Source organism: Protopterus annectens, chromosome 3.part0 (genome assembly GCF_019279795.1).
Source record: "Protopterus annectens isolate FY-2018-M chromosome 3.part0, PAN1.0, whole genome shotgun sequence".
Taxonomy (NCBI): domain Eukaryota; kingdom Metazoa; phylum Chordata; order Ceratodontiformes; family Protopteridae; genus Protopterus; species Protopterus annectens.
In genome coordinates this window covers 382894782-382913009 of record NC_056731.1, presented here as the reverse complement: position 1 = coordinate 382913009, position 18228 = coordinate 382894782, and the positions used below count along the sequence as shown (strand labels likewise).

The 18228-nt window shown below is 39.2% G+C and overlaps 1 protein-coding gene across 1 annotated transcript in view; it reads right to left on the bottom strand.

Annotated features, from left to right (window-relative positions):
- The window catches only part of AMPH (amphiphysin), a 1643383-nt gene that overhangs the window by 402953 nt on the left and 1222202 nt on the right, over positions 1–18228 (bottom strand). The window contains exon 11 of the mRNA XM_044064832.1: positions 14058–14186. Coding sequence (XP_043920767.1) covers positions 14058–14186 — 129 coding nt within the window. The remainder of the gene's footprint in view (positions 1–14057; positions 14187–18228) is intronic.

Below are 18228 nucleotides of genomic sequence, written 5' to 3'. Positions count from 1 at the left end.
GGTTATCATGGCAGACATCTCAAATGAAGGATAACCCACTGATCTAAAGCTAATAGACTAGCTAGTAATATTGCTTATGTGTTTAAAAGTGGTAGAAACATCAAGTCCTACCTTGAAAATAGTGCCCCCAGGATGTTGTTACAGCTGTCACATAAAGAAATGCAAATAACCATTTTTGTTTGACAATTATAAAGTCTTCAGATACTGGTGCCTTCCAGAAAACACCAATACTGGCTACACATGCCACACTTAGACATTCTCTCATTTGGTTTTCTTGGGGGGATGTTATTCTGAAAGTAGTTCTTGATGTTTATTCCTCTTTTAAACACATAAGCGATGTTACTACCCAATCTATTAGAGAGCTTTAAATCAGAGCATATGGTACACTACCTATTTTCTATTGTAGCATTTTTAATGCAGTTTGAGGCATGACAGTATGGCAAAAAATATAGCTCTGTTAAAATGGGAGCCATTACTGCCAGTCTTCCTTTGGCACCTCCCAATAAAATTTGCTTAAAACTACCTATTCTGTCCCCATTATCATCACTGAAAATTCTGTCATGTCTTCTATATCAGCGGGACTTAGTGACACATCAGGGATATACAAGCATAACTGCTCTTTAAAATCTTTAGACTTATGTAATGCCTTGTACAGGCATGATTCTACTAGTTCAGATTGCATTATATTTTCTTTTTTTTTATGTTAGAAAAACTTACCAAGCAACTCAGGGGCACAGACTGGAAGTCATTTCTTAAGATCAGTTACAATGGCAAATTTCTTTGAATGTTACATTCAGGACTAAATTATTATATATTGATTAAGAGGTCTTTTAAAGCTTAGATCTAATAAGATAAAATAAATGAAACCATATAAAATTTACGTAATTTTTATAAACAAGCACTTAATGACATTTGTTTAGTATTTTACATTTATAGGATCATAGGTTAATAGGAATTTACTAGGCTATTGGCCCTGAGGCCCTTATAAGCCTAGCTAAGAATTTAGCCTGTGTTCCTACAAGTCAGCACCCAATGCCCCTGTCCAGCAGGGACCCAGGTAGAATCAAGGGTTAATGAAGTACTCTGCTTGATGTGGAGATCCATTCCACAGAAGGAAGAGGACGAGTTTTCTGGACACAAATCTGTCCCACCAACAAGTCCTATTGATGACTCTAAAGAAGCCCTATAAGGGGTGAAAGCGCTTAGGTCAAGTGATTTTTATCTATTTTTATTTGTTTTTATTGCAAATAAAGTGGTATTACTGCTTCACAGCTGAGCAGGTGTTTGTTTTCTTCATTTCTGCAAAGTCCTATTGATGTCACAAACCAGGTTGAAGTCGCACATGTGGGTTACTTGAGTGGAGCTTGACTTGTAGGTATGCAGCAGTCCCATCAAGGCGGGGTCTGAGATTGTTTTGTATGCTAGACAGAGGTTACTTCTGAGGAGTCTGTATGAAACTGAGTAGAAGGGTAGATGTTTGGGGCCCTGGATTCTCCTGGTGATGAACCTCTGTAGTCTCTCCAGCCACTGCATGTGCTTTGTGAGGTACATGCCAAAAGGGGCATTGTACTCAATAATGTGCCTTATAAGGGACGAATACAGGGATGTTATGACCTCCTTGTCCCTGGATACGCTTACTTATTTATAGTTTATTTTATCAGTGACGAGATATTTTTTCTATGTTTTACACCTTTAAAGTTGTATGAAACAATGTGATTGTGACAAAGGGAGATACTGCCAACACAGCTATCTGTAATTTTATAAATAATTAGATGTAATTTGTGAATATCAACATAATTTATATAGAAGTTTGACAAAAGGAGATACTGCCAGCACAGCTAACTGAAAGTTTGTAAATAATAATATGTCATTGTTGAATATCAAACTGATTTATATAAGATGCTTGTGTTATAACTGTATTAGAACTGCATCTTATGTGTAAATCAAACTGCGGGTATAGAAGTGTGTGATGGAAAGGTTTTAAGTGCTGTTTAAAATGTAACCACAGTGTGCCCTACTGGAATAGAACAGAAATGTGCATGCCCTATTGTAACTGTTTAAATATATATTTTAACAGTGAAAACTGGAATACAGGATGTTATCTTCAGTCCAGAAAAATAGCTAAAATTAAATTACTTTATGGCAGCTACAGGCACAATGTCTGTGCTGAGAAGCTTTCTGAATTGTCTTTGGAGTGAACTCATCATCTTCTTTCAGCTTTTCCCGTTAGGGGTCGCCACAGCGGATCTTCTGTTTCCATTGCTTCCTGTCCTCTGCATCATGCTCTTTCACACCAACCGCCTGCATGTCCTCTCTCACCACATCCATAAACCTTATCTTAGGCCTTCCTCTTTTCCTCTTACCTGGTAGCTCCATCCTTAGCATCCTTTTCCCAATATACCCAGCATCCCTCCTCAGCACATGCCCAAACCAATGCAATCTCACCGCTCTTGCTTTGTCCCCAAAATGTCCAACCTGAGCTGACCCTCTAATATACTGATTCCTAATCCTGTCCATCCTAGTCACACCCAGTGCAAATCTTAACATCTTTAACTCTGCCACATCCAGCTCTGACTCCTGCCTTTTCATCAATGCCACCGTCTCCAACCCATATAACATAGCTGGTCTCACTATCCTCTTGTAGACCTTCCCTTTCAGTCTTACTGGTACCCATCTGTCACAAATCACTCCTGACACTCTTCTCCACCCATTCCACCCTGCCTGTACTCTCTTCTTCACCTCTCTTCCACACTCACCATTACTCTGAACTGTTGACCCCATCTACTTAAACTCATCCACCTTTACCAACTCTACTCCCTGCATCCTCACCATTCCTCTACCCTCCCTCACATTTACACACATATATTCTGCTTTAGCCCTGCTGACCTTCATTCCTCTCCAGGGTCTCCTCAACCTGGTCTCTACTCTCACTACATATCACAATGTCATCTGCAAACATCATAGTCTATGGGGCCTCCTGTCTGATCTCATCTGTCAACCTGTCCATCACCACTGCAAATAAGAAAGGGCTCAGAGCTGATCCTTGATGTCTTTGGAGTGAACTAATTAATACAATTGTTTTATGACTTCCAGCATCTGACAAAGATCTGAGGTCTATGTATTTTCACAGGTAGATGCTAAATACTGTCAGATTCCAACAGTGGGGGTTCATCTGGGATAAAGTCAGATGACAAGAAATTGTGTCATTCTGCAACCTACCCCAGCTGTAATATTTGAGATATTAATTTGATAGATGTCTTAGGTTCTCTCATATGTCTAGGTCCAAGCTAGCCCTTTGGCCTAACCTTTGAGGTGATAGCCTCTGACCTCCAGATGGCTCTGTTCCATAGTGGAGGAGTCTTTGGGTGACTCAGAGTGTCTCTGTGCCTCTGATATTAATCCATCCTCCAACACTTCCCGTCTGCATTTTCTCTGTTCTTGCTCTTCTCTCTCACATCTCTTGGATTTGGATTCGGCATTGGTGTTGGACTGGAGTGGGATCTTCCAGCAGACATATGAGCACAGATTATCTGCCGAATGAGGGCCTCTGAGCCATCTTAGGTCGGCTCTCATTGTTGGAGTTTGGCAGATCGCATATCCATGAACCTAGGTCCTTTTGGTTTTTCTTTTTTGGAACTGTGTCGGGTAACAGCTGTGTCAGATGAGGGGTAAGGTCGGATGTGAAAATCTTCTCATGAGTATTGAATTGCTGTGAAGAAGAGGCTTCTGGATGTGGTCAATGTTGGCTTGTCAAAAGAGTTCTTGTGTGAAAGGTGGCAATATACGCTTTGGCAACTATTTACTGTCAAAAGTGAGTGTCAAAGAAGAGTGGGTCAGAGGTCTACATGCTTCTTCTGATCCCTATGACCTTCCATGTTTGGGCGGTAATTATAAGTTACCTAATATTTTTGGCCTGGTTTTTCTATACCATATGACATTTTCTGGAGGGCCATGGCTTAACTTGGGTCTAGTTATTATGGCGGCTCTCTATTGGAGTCTTAGACTGTTTGATGGACCACAATCCCCTCTGTTGCCTGCACTTCAGAATAATGGTGCCGAACAAGCAGTTGTCAGCCACAAGTGCCACCCACATGATATTACTAAGGGGAAAGAAACAAAACTGAGCCCGCCCAAGCACTAACCCTGTCAGACTGTGAGTTGTGAGCTCAGACAGCAACTGTTCATGGCTTGTAACCTGTGGGTTTACATCTTCTGTCTTGAGCATTTATGCCACCCATCTCTAGCTTATTGTGGCCAGCTTTTTCGCTGGGTGAGCTTTCTAATGGTGTGCCCTGGGTCCCTTGAGCATCTTCAGGGGGGCTAGGTGCTGGACTGCCTTAGCCTTTTCAATGGCACCCCAGTGACTGAAAAAAAAAGAGTTAACCAAGTTCAGCAGGATCAGGAATGGGATTCTTCCCCAATAGGTTCCCAGTGTCTCCTCTCAGCTTTGCAGACATAGCTTGTCATTATGATCCCTCTCCTCCTCTGTGGCTAGACAAGAAAGGCTACGTCAAGCGCCGTCTTATTTATTCCGTGGTTCAGAAGCCGCCTTTTGAGTGTGGGACCACAGTTGCCCGCCACTAGTGCGTGTGAGTTTATCTCCTCGTGTAGTTAAAATTAGCCCTAACAGCCTTATGCAGGCTTAGTTCCTCATTGAGTCAGTCCCATTGATGCTGTGTTTTTGCTTTAGGGAGACCGTCTCTCACCTTTTGCTGCTGTTTTTCTTGGGAGAGCAGCTCTCACCTGGGCATGGGAGGCTAGACTGGGGGGGAGATTAGAAATTGGCAGGGATGGAGTCTTTGAGAGAGAGGCTGGAGAAATTTGCACACAGTGATTTGTTCAATGTGTGTGGTGATCTTTTTTTATCATAGTTTTTTTTTTTTCTATTTCTCCTAAGGTTTCCAGGGGTTTTTCTCCAGGTTTCTTTTATAGTGCTCTTTCTCTCAAAGTTGGCCTTTTTGATTTTTCTCTCAAAGTTTTTGTTAGTGATTTTCTTGATGCATTTTATGTTCCTTTAGTTTTTTTTTAGCTATCAGAGATACCTTCCCTCTTGTCTTTTTCCTCTTGTTGTATCTTTGTTTTATCTTGTCTTGTTGTAGAGTGCCTTGCTGTCCACTGGACGGGTTGGTTTTGATTTTATTTGGTGTTGCTTTGATTTTATTAGAGTTAGTCCATACATTCCTGTGCTGTGGGGAGGTTTCCAAGGGTTTCGGTTTTTGGACTGTGCGTGGGGGTTGAAGGAGGGGCCCCCAGCCTTGAAAAAGTGTGAAGTTTGCTTTTGTGTGAAGTTTGCTTTTTCTTCACTGTGGTTTCTGGGGTGGGGGGGGGGGGGGGGGGGGCAGGATGTGGATATCAGTGAGATTAATTTATGGTCTACCAATATAGATGGGGATATACTTGTGTTGTTTTGGTTTTTGTCCCCATGTTGATGATAGTCAGTATATTTTATATTTCCTCTTGTGGGAATGGTGACTAGTTGTTCCATAGCATTTGAGTTTATGAACTCAAGGAACCTTTGGGCTAGGGTGTTGGAGAGACACAGTATTCTGTCTTGGACCTGACAACAACAACTAGAAGATCCATTCACCACATTTGCCTTGCTCTTAAGTAAGTTAACTACGGTAAAGTAACTCTCTTAGATAAAGTCAGGAATATAGAAAAGCTTAGTTTAAATATTTTACTTTATTTATTTGAGACTGTCTGCAATGTTTTAAATATTTCCTGTGGTTTTAACTCTGATGCCACTGTGAATATATATTAAGCATTGCCTTGTTCTTTTATTATTTATTATTAAATATGCTTAAACCTTTCATTGTGGCTGATCTTTGTGATGCACACAAGTTTTGAGAGTACTTGCATATTTATTTGGTGATGAGGTGGGCCAATGATAATAGCCTTGCTCTTGGTCAAACTACCATTTGTCCCGGTCCCCTTCAGTAACACACATCACACCAAATTACATTTGACAACCTTTATTAAATTTCCATAACATAGCTTTGATCACCAACTTTATTAATTACTATTCATGATATAATTGATTCTAAATACAGTACAACATCCTTGTAATGTTAATCAGGGCAGTGTACCTACTCACCCTGACCCAGTAAGCAGCATCCATACCTCTACTCGCTTACTTTACTTATGAAGCAGCGTCCCATCTCACTTCATACACCATTCATTGTAATGTTAATCTGGGCAGCGTACCTACTCACCCTGCCTAACAAGCAGGGTCCATACCTCTGCTCGCTTACTTTACTTATGAAGCAGCATCCCAACTCACTTCATACAACATCCACTGAATTACCTTCCACCAAATAAGCACAATCCTTACCTCAGCTTGCTTATCTATTCAGCAAGCTTCCTCCAACTACTCATTTCCTTACCCAGATCCTTGAAATGAACATCCAGACATCAGAGGGGGAACAGAAGAGGGAAAGCCTATCCCTCTACTCCACCAACCAGCCTGACCAGGCTGTTCCCTCTCCCTTCTATCCAAAATTGTTTAATCCACTTCCCATAAAGGGAGGGGTCAAGCCAAGCATTATTTGGTGTACAATAATTACCCAGACATTACTGGCCCTTGGCAATTACCTAATGCTTATCAAAGCATCACCTGCCACTGGAGCAAGAATACTCAACCCCAATCACCAACGCTACCCGACCACTAGCAAGGAGGACTCCAGCTAACAATACAATGTGAAATTCAATTCTGATACTCCCCAACAATTTCAAGCAAACAAGACATTACCTTGTGACTACATATTCAGCTGCACTGCTGGAAATCCGACTTCCTTTCATACCCCTCCATCAGCTGCCACATTTCTCAGCCTTCATTCTTGCCTGTCGAGTCCACGTTCCTTCAGCCCATCAAGTAAAAATCCACTCTGCACATCCCATCTGCCACCTCAGTGTTGTTCAATGACCCCACCACTTATCTGACACCAAAGCATGATAATCTGCGAACTCAGTGTATCTCACCACTGGAACTCATCACACCATCATCTACAAAGAAAAGGACAAAAGTAAATCCTCTAATATGTAAGGAGAAGGCTCCATCTTATACCCACCTATTCCAAACTACAACCACAGCATTCCAAGACCCCATCTGCAAGAAAGAAAAGACATGTAAGTCATCCAAAACACATAACACACATTCCAAGACATCTTCAAGAAAAACCTATCCTGCCAACCCGGGAAGGAATATACCACCGCCACCCACATCTATGACGAAACAGGGCCCAAAATATAGGGGCAAGGCTTATGTTGCTAGACTAACAGACTATCTATTAATATGATTTCTGAAGGGTATGAAGTACTAAGGTCAAATGTCTGTCATTCATTTCTAAGTAAACAGCCTCTGCTAAACTCGAACCCAGGACCCTACACACCATAGACAATGTGACTTACCACAAAGCCAGACAAGCATACACGTCGCAACTGAATGTTAAATTGAATCAACATTTCCTCATGTACAAATAACAAATGAAGCATTAATATAACTATACAGCAGTCAGCATACCCCCTACCTGTTACACCTTGCCACCTCTCCCAGTCTTAAATTCAAACCCAATCCTTCATGCCCAATAAACTATCTGCTCAGCAACATGATGTGTAACAGTTTCAATAACAGCCGAGGTATGCCCTAATGGTACACCTATGTGTGAAAGCCATTGTTATTCCTAGTTATCGATCAGCCCCTGAAAATAACCCAGCCAACCACCCCAACACTGAATAACCAAACCACAAATGCAGAGTCCCCTATCACATGCTTTCTGATCAATGCTATGTCTTGGCATATTATTATTTCTCAGCAGGGCTTTGGAGTGCTGCTGGGTTGTAATGTATGAATGTCAGTCTCTTTACAAAGAGTCACATTAACTCTGCATTTTAAACAGACACCACATCTCTGCAATGCAACACCGAGCCGCAGCAACATTGCCAAGAGACCGAATGGGAGGCATCATGGCCAATGCTCCACCACCACCAAGGAAACCAGGGTCCCCTCCACCAAGCCAACCATTCAGCCCACCAAGCTCATATTCCTCACCCTCAGACTCCAACAAAGCAGGCATCAAATAGCCGAACGAAGTCTGTAACAGGTCAAGTCTGCATCTCAATAGAAAAAGAACCTGTCCCAAAGATGGGTTCTAGTTGTGAGCATCAAGCTCCCACTACTATAACAGCCATTGCAAGCAGCAATGATCTTTGATTTGAGCTTTGCAGAATCCAGCAAGACTAGAGTCAAATTTACAGTCACAACAAACATGTAAGGTAATATAGTTATCCTCCATATCATTAAAGTAGACATCCTCTTAAAATGCTTCCTTCACTTAAAGTTTCTCAGTGTAGAAGTCGCCCTGATGCAAAGTTGTCAAAAATCACTACATTTTCAGCAGCTTGACATGATACGTCAGAGGAAGTGACCTGAGAGCTAATCTAGTGCAGAATAGGGGCACTTTATTTGGTGCTGAGTAGCCCAATCGCCCATAGCTGTTATAAATACAATGTACAGTATCCATTGAAAACTGGATAAACGGCTAACAGGACTTTAAAAAAAATGTAGTTACACAGGATACTCTACCAGCTTAAAGAAGTCCATCCCTGGTGCCTCATATTTCTCTATTAACTCTTCAGTCTTGTACAATTGGTGGACCTGACTGTAATCACTCATGCCTTGGTTTTTTTCTTACTTCATACACTGACCACTGTACTTGAACCATTCGCTCTACGAGCTTGATCATCTCCAGCTTGTTCACAATTCCACTGCCATATTTCTTACTGGTATTACTTTTTAGTAATATACTAGACTAGTTCTCACAAACCTTCACTGACTTCTTGTTCAATCATATGTACTCTAAAAATATTCTGATCCTAATATGATCAGCTCATTCTCATTTGTACTGTCCTTTGTGCCTTCCAGTAGCTGTTGGTGTTTCACATGGTGCAGATGGACTCAATGGTTTTTAAGAGGTTCATTAATGTGCATTTATTTTCAGATTCCCTATTAGTGATTTCTAGATTTTTAAATTAAACCCACATTTGGTATTTCTTTACTAGAGATAAACCAAATGTTATGATATGTATTATTTTTATGTCTTTTCGAATTAATTCTATTATGCCATTATTATAGTTGTTTATGTTTTTAAATGCATATAGCACTTAGGTTTAAGCAGCTAAGTAAAATGCAGTTGTATTCATCCTTTAATGTCATACCAAGACATTTGGTTTACAGTAATATAAACAGATGAGAGGCCTAAATCCCTTTGATCACTATGACCTGACAGTTACTGTTTCATGCAGAGGATAATCCTTTCTGACATAGTAAACCACACTGATATTCTTGGTGAGCAGTATTTGGAGGCCAGATGTCAAGTTAACCTGACAATTCTTCATAATGAATTATAATGTTGTCACCTTCCCCCTACTGTAGGGCTGGGACCTATTCAAAGTGGGACATGTTTTGCTGAAAGTTAATATTTTGTAAGAGAAATCATATTCAGAGCCAAGTGTACACGACTGGGCTTCACTATTTTGCAAAAATAAAAGCTCACTTTTGTAGAATTTGTACTGTTTCATATAGTACTAATGAGTTTCATTTAGAAAATGATTATTCTATGCAACTGCTAGGTAAAGATGTGAAGTATTTCTTTGTTCTAAAAATTCAACACATTTGCCTTTTTCACATTTTCATACAGGACACAGCTATCCAAAATATGGAATGTCTTGTATAATGAGGAGCAGATGACAATCCTATCATAGTTACATGAAGATTAATTTGTCATTATGTCAAGTACTTTCTAGCAGGGTTCTAACAGCCATAAACTTGCAAAGGTAAATATAATTTAAAATCATACAATATATCTGAGACCAACAGGATATTTCAAGTACCACTTTAGAAATCATTACCATCTGGATGTATAACTGAGGCAATGTATCTACTGGACTCAAAGATGGAGATAATTGACTGTCAAAATTAATCAAATTTATCCAGCTGTAAATGTAACCAACAGCATTCAAAGGAAATAAGACAGTATAGATCCCTCAGAAATGAAACACTTAGCTTAGAGGGCATGGTTAGCCTTTCTTCCAAAACAGAATGTTTCCTAGAGCATTTTAATATAAATGTTTGGGGTCTATATTAAATAAACAAAACGACAAAAGACCAAACGCTCTTTCGTTGACATGTAAAACCATTTTGTTTATTTAATGTAGACCCAAATGTTTGTTTAGGAAAGTGGAGAAACGGAGCCAGTTTAGTATAATGGTTAAGAACAGGACACTTTTTTTACTCAGATTAGTCCAAAATGTTTAGGTTCAATCGCTTGTTTTAAACTGTCTTTACTAAAGATTTTAGGTAAAAATAAAGTATCAAACAAAACATTGCAACAATCACTGCAAACTTTAAATGAGACAGATTTTGGATGCAGAGCTTCATGACAGGTATAAAGCTTCAACATAGTTTGTTGTACAGCAATTTTCTCCCAATCACTTTCTTTCATCCAATTACTGATACACTGTAAGCCATACACTGGGTCAAATGAACAGTTTATGGCAATACCCAACATCCCAAACACAAAACTGTGAAACAAACAATGCAAACAAATGGCTTACAGCATGGAATACAACAAGAAATAAACTCAACTAAAAATAATATTTCTCTGGAGCTTATTACCATACAAATGATGCTATAAAATGACACATACATTTGTCAGTAGTAAATGCATATCCCTTAAACAACCAGTGTTAAAAACAAAACACATAGCTTTAAATAATGTAGAAAAATGCTGAAACATAGGTTACCCCATGAAGTAATTAAAAGCTGGAGATCAGTGCTCAAATCTTGTATTAATGCTGTGTAATTATACTTTAGCCACTTAGCTTCCTCACATACTCAGGCTGCAATTTACAAAGGGCCCGCAGTTCTAAATGATTAACCTGGTTAGCAGCGAGAACTAAACTGAGTCTATGTACTAGAACTAATGCAGTTTACAGAGAGGATGTGGAAACACTGCACAGTTTACACACTTTCTCAAAGCAGGAAAATGTGCAAGTGAAAGATGCAAGCATGGGTAAGAGGGTTATATTTATTTAGTGATCATTAACCAAACCTAGAAGGTATAATACCAGCTCATTTAACAATCCATCAAGACCAAGGAAAGTGAGAAAATGCAGATTAAGAGTATGTGGCAGTTGCTGAGGCTTGCATCTAATTATTAATGTTCTAATGTAGAATTCTCAGAGAAAGCATGCAGATAATTCTTATGTCTGCAGCAGAAAAATACTGCCAATAGCAGCATGCCATGCAAGCTGTTGCCTCAGCAATGACATTGATAATATAAGTCAAGACCCATATAACATGTCAGCACATACAACATCAGTCTGACAGCCTGGAAGCATAAATCCAGAAAGGTCTTCTAATCCATCCTTCCAAACGACTAAAGCATATTCTTTTTCTGTCCACTTGATTCAAACAAAGCAAGATTCTGCAATTTACTGTTTCTGAAGCAACAATATGTAACCTGTAATCATACTTTCACATATTTACGGATAAGAGGCAGAAAGAAACACTTATATAATGAGTCTTCATAACATATCTTGAAAACAAGTGTGTTATCTCATGGTGTGCAGATTAAAATGGGTCTGTCATAAAGGCACTACATAAATTAACACAGAAGCTTAAAAATATGTCTGTGCACCAACAAGCATCATTACAACAGATACAACAAGCATCATTACAACACAGAAAATTGCTAGTATGGTGTGTCAAAGGAATATCAAGTCAGCAATGATTTTCTGTAAAATAACGGTGTCTCTTGTTGCACATCACTGTGTGTGTGTGTGTGTGTGTGTGTGTGTGTGTGTGTGTGTGTGTGTGTGTGTGTGTGTGTGTGTGTGTGCATGTGATTCTTTTTGTGCTATACTTTTGCTATGTGGAATACTACACAAATTAACCTTGTTGCTTGGTTTGGATAATATAATACATGGCATGTCCCAACTCCAGTGAGTAACAATAGTTACAGAAAAAAACAGGAGTGGCCTTGGCTGGATTCAGCAGGATCTTTTTAATCTTTGTTACATTTTTCCAAGGGAGCTTCATTCATTTTTCTTTGTATCTGCATTCATTCATTCATTCATTCATTCATTCATTCATTCATTCATTCATTCACCCAGTGTCTGATCACCTGATTAATCCTATTCAGGGTTAAGGAGGTCAGTGGGTGCGAAGCAGGAAACTTATCCTAAATATGACCTTCTATCGCAGGATGCACACGCACACACACACACACACACACACACACACACACACACACACACACACACACACACACACACACACACACACACACACACACACTTTTTCATGCATCATGCATCTGTAAGTAATTTGGGGGATGGAACACCAATTAACTTATGGCATACCTTTAGGATGTGAGAAAAAATCTGTACACCAAACCTACATAAACACAAGAACATGCAGATACCACACACAAGCCATACCAACCAAAAAACAGGCTACAGAATTAAAGTATGAGGTATCATCACTAAGCACAGCCCCACTTTGCAACCCCTGTAACCACATCCTTAGAATAAGTGTGTTGCATAAAGCAGAATGCAGTTTAATACTCTAACACCTCATTCACGCAGGAAGCCACAGGTATTCACTGACCTTACCTGCACTGTGAGTATTCCCACAGGAGTAAATCCATGACTGCCATGACATTGAAGCACTGCTTTTATTTCCTGAAGTAAAATTTTACTTAGTTGAGTGGTTCACCTTGAATTGCTTGACTAAGCATATTGGGAGACATGGACATTTCCAGGAGAGAGCACACTCCAAATCTGCAGGTGAGGAGGTTTCTGGTAGGAAATCACATGGTTAACCTGCATTAGCTACTCTCCCAGACTGCCACATTAGTATACAGATTCTCCTGTGAGGCTACTCTCTATGCTAATGGCCCCACAAGGGGAAAAACCTCAGCAGTAGAGCTGTCTCTGAATTAGAAAAGCTTAGTCTAATGCAAAAAATCTTTGAACCTAAGACTTCCATATCAGGCCAAGCCTTTTTGAATCCCAGGATAATCTTCTGAAGCAGATGCTTAAACAATTGTCAGTGTTTCTTCCCAACTTAATATCACCATTCCTTGCAGTATGCCTTGACTGTAACACCACTTTTTTCACTTAAGCAAACTTTTTTGCACACTGAAAGACGTTCTAGCTGCTATGTAATATTACATTGTAAATGTCACATTAACATTTTCTACATTTATATCTTGAAAGATGGGATAGCAGCCAGAAATGAGAAGAATCTGTATCCTATCTGTCAAAAACTGCAGTTGTATAGATGCTTTTATGTTAAACAGTGCAGTCACAATTACTATACCCAACTTTTCCTATACAGTACATTTGTGTGTAAAAGTAAAGAATGCTGACCTAGATTTTGCTTTGTATATAGTTATCAAGTGCCTATTCATTGTCACAAACATATGTAGATTTTGTGGCAAATCTTTTAGGACCCAGTATCTCCACTTCTTTTCTTTACCTCATACTTTTTCACTTTCCTGTTCAGATCTTTACATTCATTACTCCATCCCCTCCCTCCATTTGTTTACATCTGGGCATTACTTTGTGATTCTCCATCTGTAAGTTCTTGTTATTTTCTTTTGATAATCCCTGTAGCCTATTAGGTGATTTTATTTTAGGGCTAGACAATTTTTCAAGTTTGCTGAGTTACATCCCATATACCATGTTGGCACAGAATGATTTTAGAGTGGCAGCTAAATTGATAACCATGTAAATCAAATGAGGACAAACGACCTTTACATTTATGATCCAACCCATAAACAATGAGGCTTATTACCTTGAACTACATTAGAAAATGATGACAGATACAATTAAATCTGTCTAACCAGTTTGAAATCTCTTCTTATCTCTACCATCACATTTTCTTCTCTTTGCTTAGAATTTTCTACTTGTCCATACATTTTGAACTTTGTTACTGTACTTATCATAAAACAGATAACATGATATGCAAGTGAAATGACATAGAAGTTGCTGACCTGAGAAGGTGTGGTAACACTGATCTCTGGAACAAAGTTGTCTTCAAAGAAGTTGATGATGGCTTCTTGTTGTAGTTCTTTTGTGGGTGTAAGTTTAGGAAGTGGTGGAACAGGTGGGCCTTTCCTCAACTGAAACAAAGGTGATAGTTTCAACATTTGTAAATTAATCATACACACACACACACACACATATATATATATATATATATATATATATATATATATATATATATATATACACACACACATACATACATACATATTTTTTACAGTATGCTGAAATCTGCAACTGAATAGACATAAAAGCACAATAATTTTCAATAAACATTGCTTTTATTTATTTCTACATTACTGGTTATATTTTGTGAGCAACAGATACCACCATGTGACAATATGATTTGTATAATACGATGTTATTTAGAATGGAATGTGATGGCCTTGTGTTTTATTTACATTTAAATCTGCCATACATTTTTACTAATGCAATCTAAGAAATGAAAGGATTGGCTGATGTTTCAGAGAATGTGAGAAAACCTCTCCTTCTCCACTGTCATAAGTAGACAAAAAAATCAGCAGTCACAATTGAAGCTACAATGTTCCCTAACAGTAACAGTAACAGAAACAGAAGGAAAAAGAATACATTTCATCCACGGTCAGAAATATTACAATATTCCACTTCAGTTTCAAAGGATCAGGAACAATGGCTAACCTGCCCCAGTAAAGCAGTATGCAGTATTCATAAAGTAGAACAAGGATGCCCCAGAACAAACTTAATAGTTGCCTTAACTACAGAACAAACTTTGTACATAATTTAGTGTAAATACAATCGAGTTTAATAACTGGCTTAGTTTTTGATGTCATGAAAAGGGGATACAACATTTGTTATAATGGGAGGATATGGTTGATAGACAATGATGTTTCACCAGGGATGGTCTGCACCTCCTCTCTCTAGGTTTTAGAATACTTGTTAAAATCTTGTCTACCACCGTAGTGCCTTTTTTAGGCATTGCCACTATTTTACTGTATAAACTTGTCTTATACATTATTTTTGTTGTTTCATGAGAAATGTAGCTGTTGTTTTCTCTGAGAACTGCTTGAAATTCACTTCTTAATGTAAATTTACTGTGGTGGAGCTTTTCTCCCCAGGCCTCCCCTGAAAATTGGTTCTGCCCAGTTGAACTTTCCCAGTCAACAAAGACAAATAAACAAATAAACTGTCTGATGTAGCTAAACCAACCCAGTATAATTTAGAGGTGATATGCTCAATGCTAAGAGTCTAAGAAAAAAGTGCACTTCCTACAAGCACTCCTCACCCCGGAGAATGTAGATGTCTGTGCAGTTAATGAGACTTTGTTTAAAGCTGCTAAGTGTACTGTGGTAGAGCAGGGCTATAATACTGTCTGCACAGTTCGATCAGCTATTGCAAATGACGGGACAAAAGGGGGAGGTGTCTCAATTCACATCAAAACAAACACACCTCAAAGCTGATCCAGGAGTATGACACTTATCTCCCATATTATATCTTTGCAAGCTGAATGCTTCCCTCTATGACACAGGAAACTAATACCACTTAATTAAAGGATCTCAAGCCACCCTCTATTCAACCTGACATCATACTCATTGGTGACTTTAACTGGGCAAGGCAATCGTTGGCCACCATCCAGAATTTGCCCTTTTCCTCACAGTAGTGTGGCTTGGCCCTCTTTCTTTCTATCCATTCCTATCTTTGCCCTCCTCATAGAACTGCTTGGTGATATACGGAATCAGAGAGACTACATTTAGACTTTATTAATTCATGAACCACACTCATCCTTGTCTTCCCCTCTGCCAGCCAATCATTAAGGACATTTGGAGGAACAGCAAAATAAAGAAACTGCTAACTGCATTGCAAGGGAATCACACACCCCATTATGGCTATGACCACAGGTGTGCGTACTGGGTCTGTTTAATCCACCCTGGCATTGTATGTATTAACTGACCTGTACACCCAATATTGTATTAGCTTCTTACCCTGTGTTTTGCCTATGGCTTCCCGTACATCACCATTACTCTTGTGTTATTCCTGTTCCCGACCTTACCTCTAGCTTCTTGTTTCCCTGTCAACACTTTTCTTCTTGATTCACTATCTTGTACTTTTGGGCTGCTGAGGTATCCCTTCTAAGGAACAAAGTATCAACGTAGCTCTCTTAATTCAGCCTAAAATTTGTACTGCCCTGCACTCTCCAATTCTCCCCCCACCTTCCCCAAGCCTAGTCCATTCCTTTCTAGTAAAGCACTCCTACACTTCTCTCCTGCACAATAGTTTCTGCTATCCATATATCACTGTCTCACTTACCCAACAACTTCCTGTAACTATACACTCTACTTTTACTTATCTGTCTTTCTGATTGTTTTTAGAGCAATTTCTGCTCATCCTGGGTCAGCCTGCTTTGTTTGCCCTCGCTTCGCTCGGGTTCACTCAATTCCCTAACCCTACTCCCATTTCCACCCACCCATGCATCAATTATATTTATTCCTTACATAGCTTCTCCCTCCACTCCACCATCCAATAGCAAGTAACCCTCCTCCCAGGCCATCTAGAAATAATATTCACTACCCTTATCACACCATAACCTAATAATAAAACAATTACCCAATTTACTCACCTTCAGATTTATCCATTACCCCTATATTAGTTTACCTACTATCCCTCCTACCCATACCATCTACTAATACATCCAAATTATCCCTAAGAATTAACAGCTTCATACTCTTTTTACTTTACAACTATGTTGCCCATTCATACAGCTATCTTTCTACTCTGCCCACTAGCCCTTTCACTATGTCTCCTATCTCAACCAACATCCTTAAACAAAATTTCTACACCCCATAAATACACATCCGCCACTGCCATACAATCATCACACCTCCCCAGCTACTCTGATATATCCCCTAGCCTGTACACACTCAATATGCTTCTATATACCTAATTAAAACTACTCCATCACAATAAACATATTCATAACAATATTTCAACTCTATTCACTTAAAGATAAACCTCCCATCTTTCAGTTACCTGTCCATGCAAGCTAATATATTTCTTTGTGGAGATATTCAACCTAACCCAGGCCCTGTTCCTGTGAACACCCCCCCCCCCCCGAAATCACATAAATAGCTAAATCTCACAGCAGTCAGTCTTCAAAGCATCTGAAACAAAATACCAAAATTCCATGCCTGGCTGTCTCAGAACAAGCCAGACATATTAGCAGCAACCAAAACTTGGTTGAAATCTTACATAAAGGGTTCAGAATTCCTTCCCGCAGGTTATGCCTTTCTATGGGCTGATAGACCCCATATAAAAGGAAAAGGCACTGCTATAAATTTCCCCAATACTTTCACCATTGTCCCATACTCCAAGGCTATTTCTCAATTCCCTAGCCCTGGAGTATAGGCAATGGTGAAAATATTGGCAGTAGGGAATTGAGGAATAGCCTTGGGGTATGGGACAATGGTGAAAGTATTGGGGAAAATTATAGCAGTGGCTCTTCCAAGGCTATTCCTCAATTCCCTACTGCCAAACTGCTTATACCATTTCTCAGACTCAGCAGTTCTAAGTATCTCTGTATCATAGCCATATACATCCCCCCCAGGCAAGAATATTCCCCTTCTAGAATATATTCTTGCCTGGATATCAAACAATATTAACAATGAGGCAAGCATCCTAAGCGATACAAACATAAACTGGCTAGATTTCTTAAACCACTGTCCATCAGCCAATATAAACCTCTTCAACTTTTCACAGATGATAACAGATATAACTAGACCTAACAAAAATAAGTCAGTGCTTCAGTTCTAGACTGGATTCTAAGCTCCAATCCTAACAAAATTTCAACAGCAGGAACACTCTCTTGCAGTATTAGTGATCACTTTCCAGCTTATATAATTTGTAAAAACCAACATAATACCCTCCCAACACCAATTCAAACAAACTAGAACTCTAACTAACTTTAAACCTACAAGTCTTAACAAAACTCTTAGAACTATCAATTGGAATATTCTAAAAGTCTTGCCCCTCGATGAAGCTGTCAAATTCTTCATCTCCACATTTCTAAATAGCCTCAACAAACTAGCCCCAGTTGGACAAAAAAAGAGTCAAAATCAAGCATGCCACATGGCTTACTAAACCTACCAA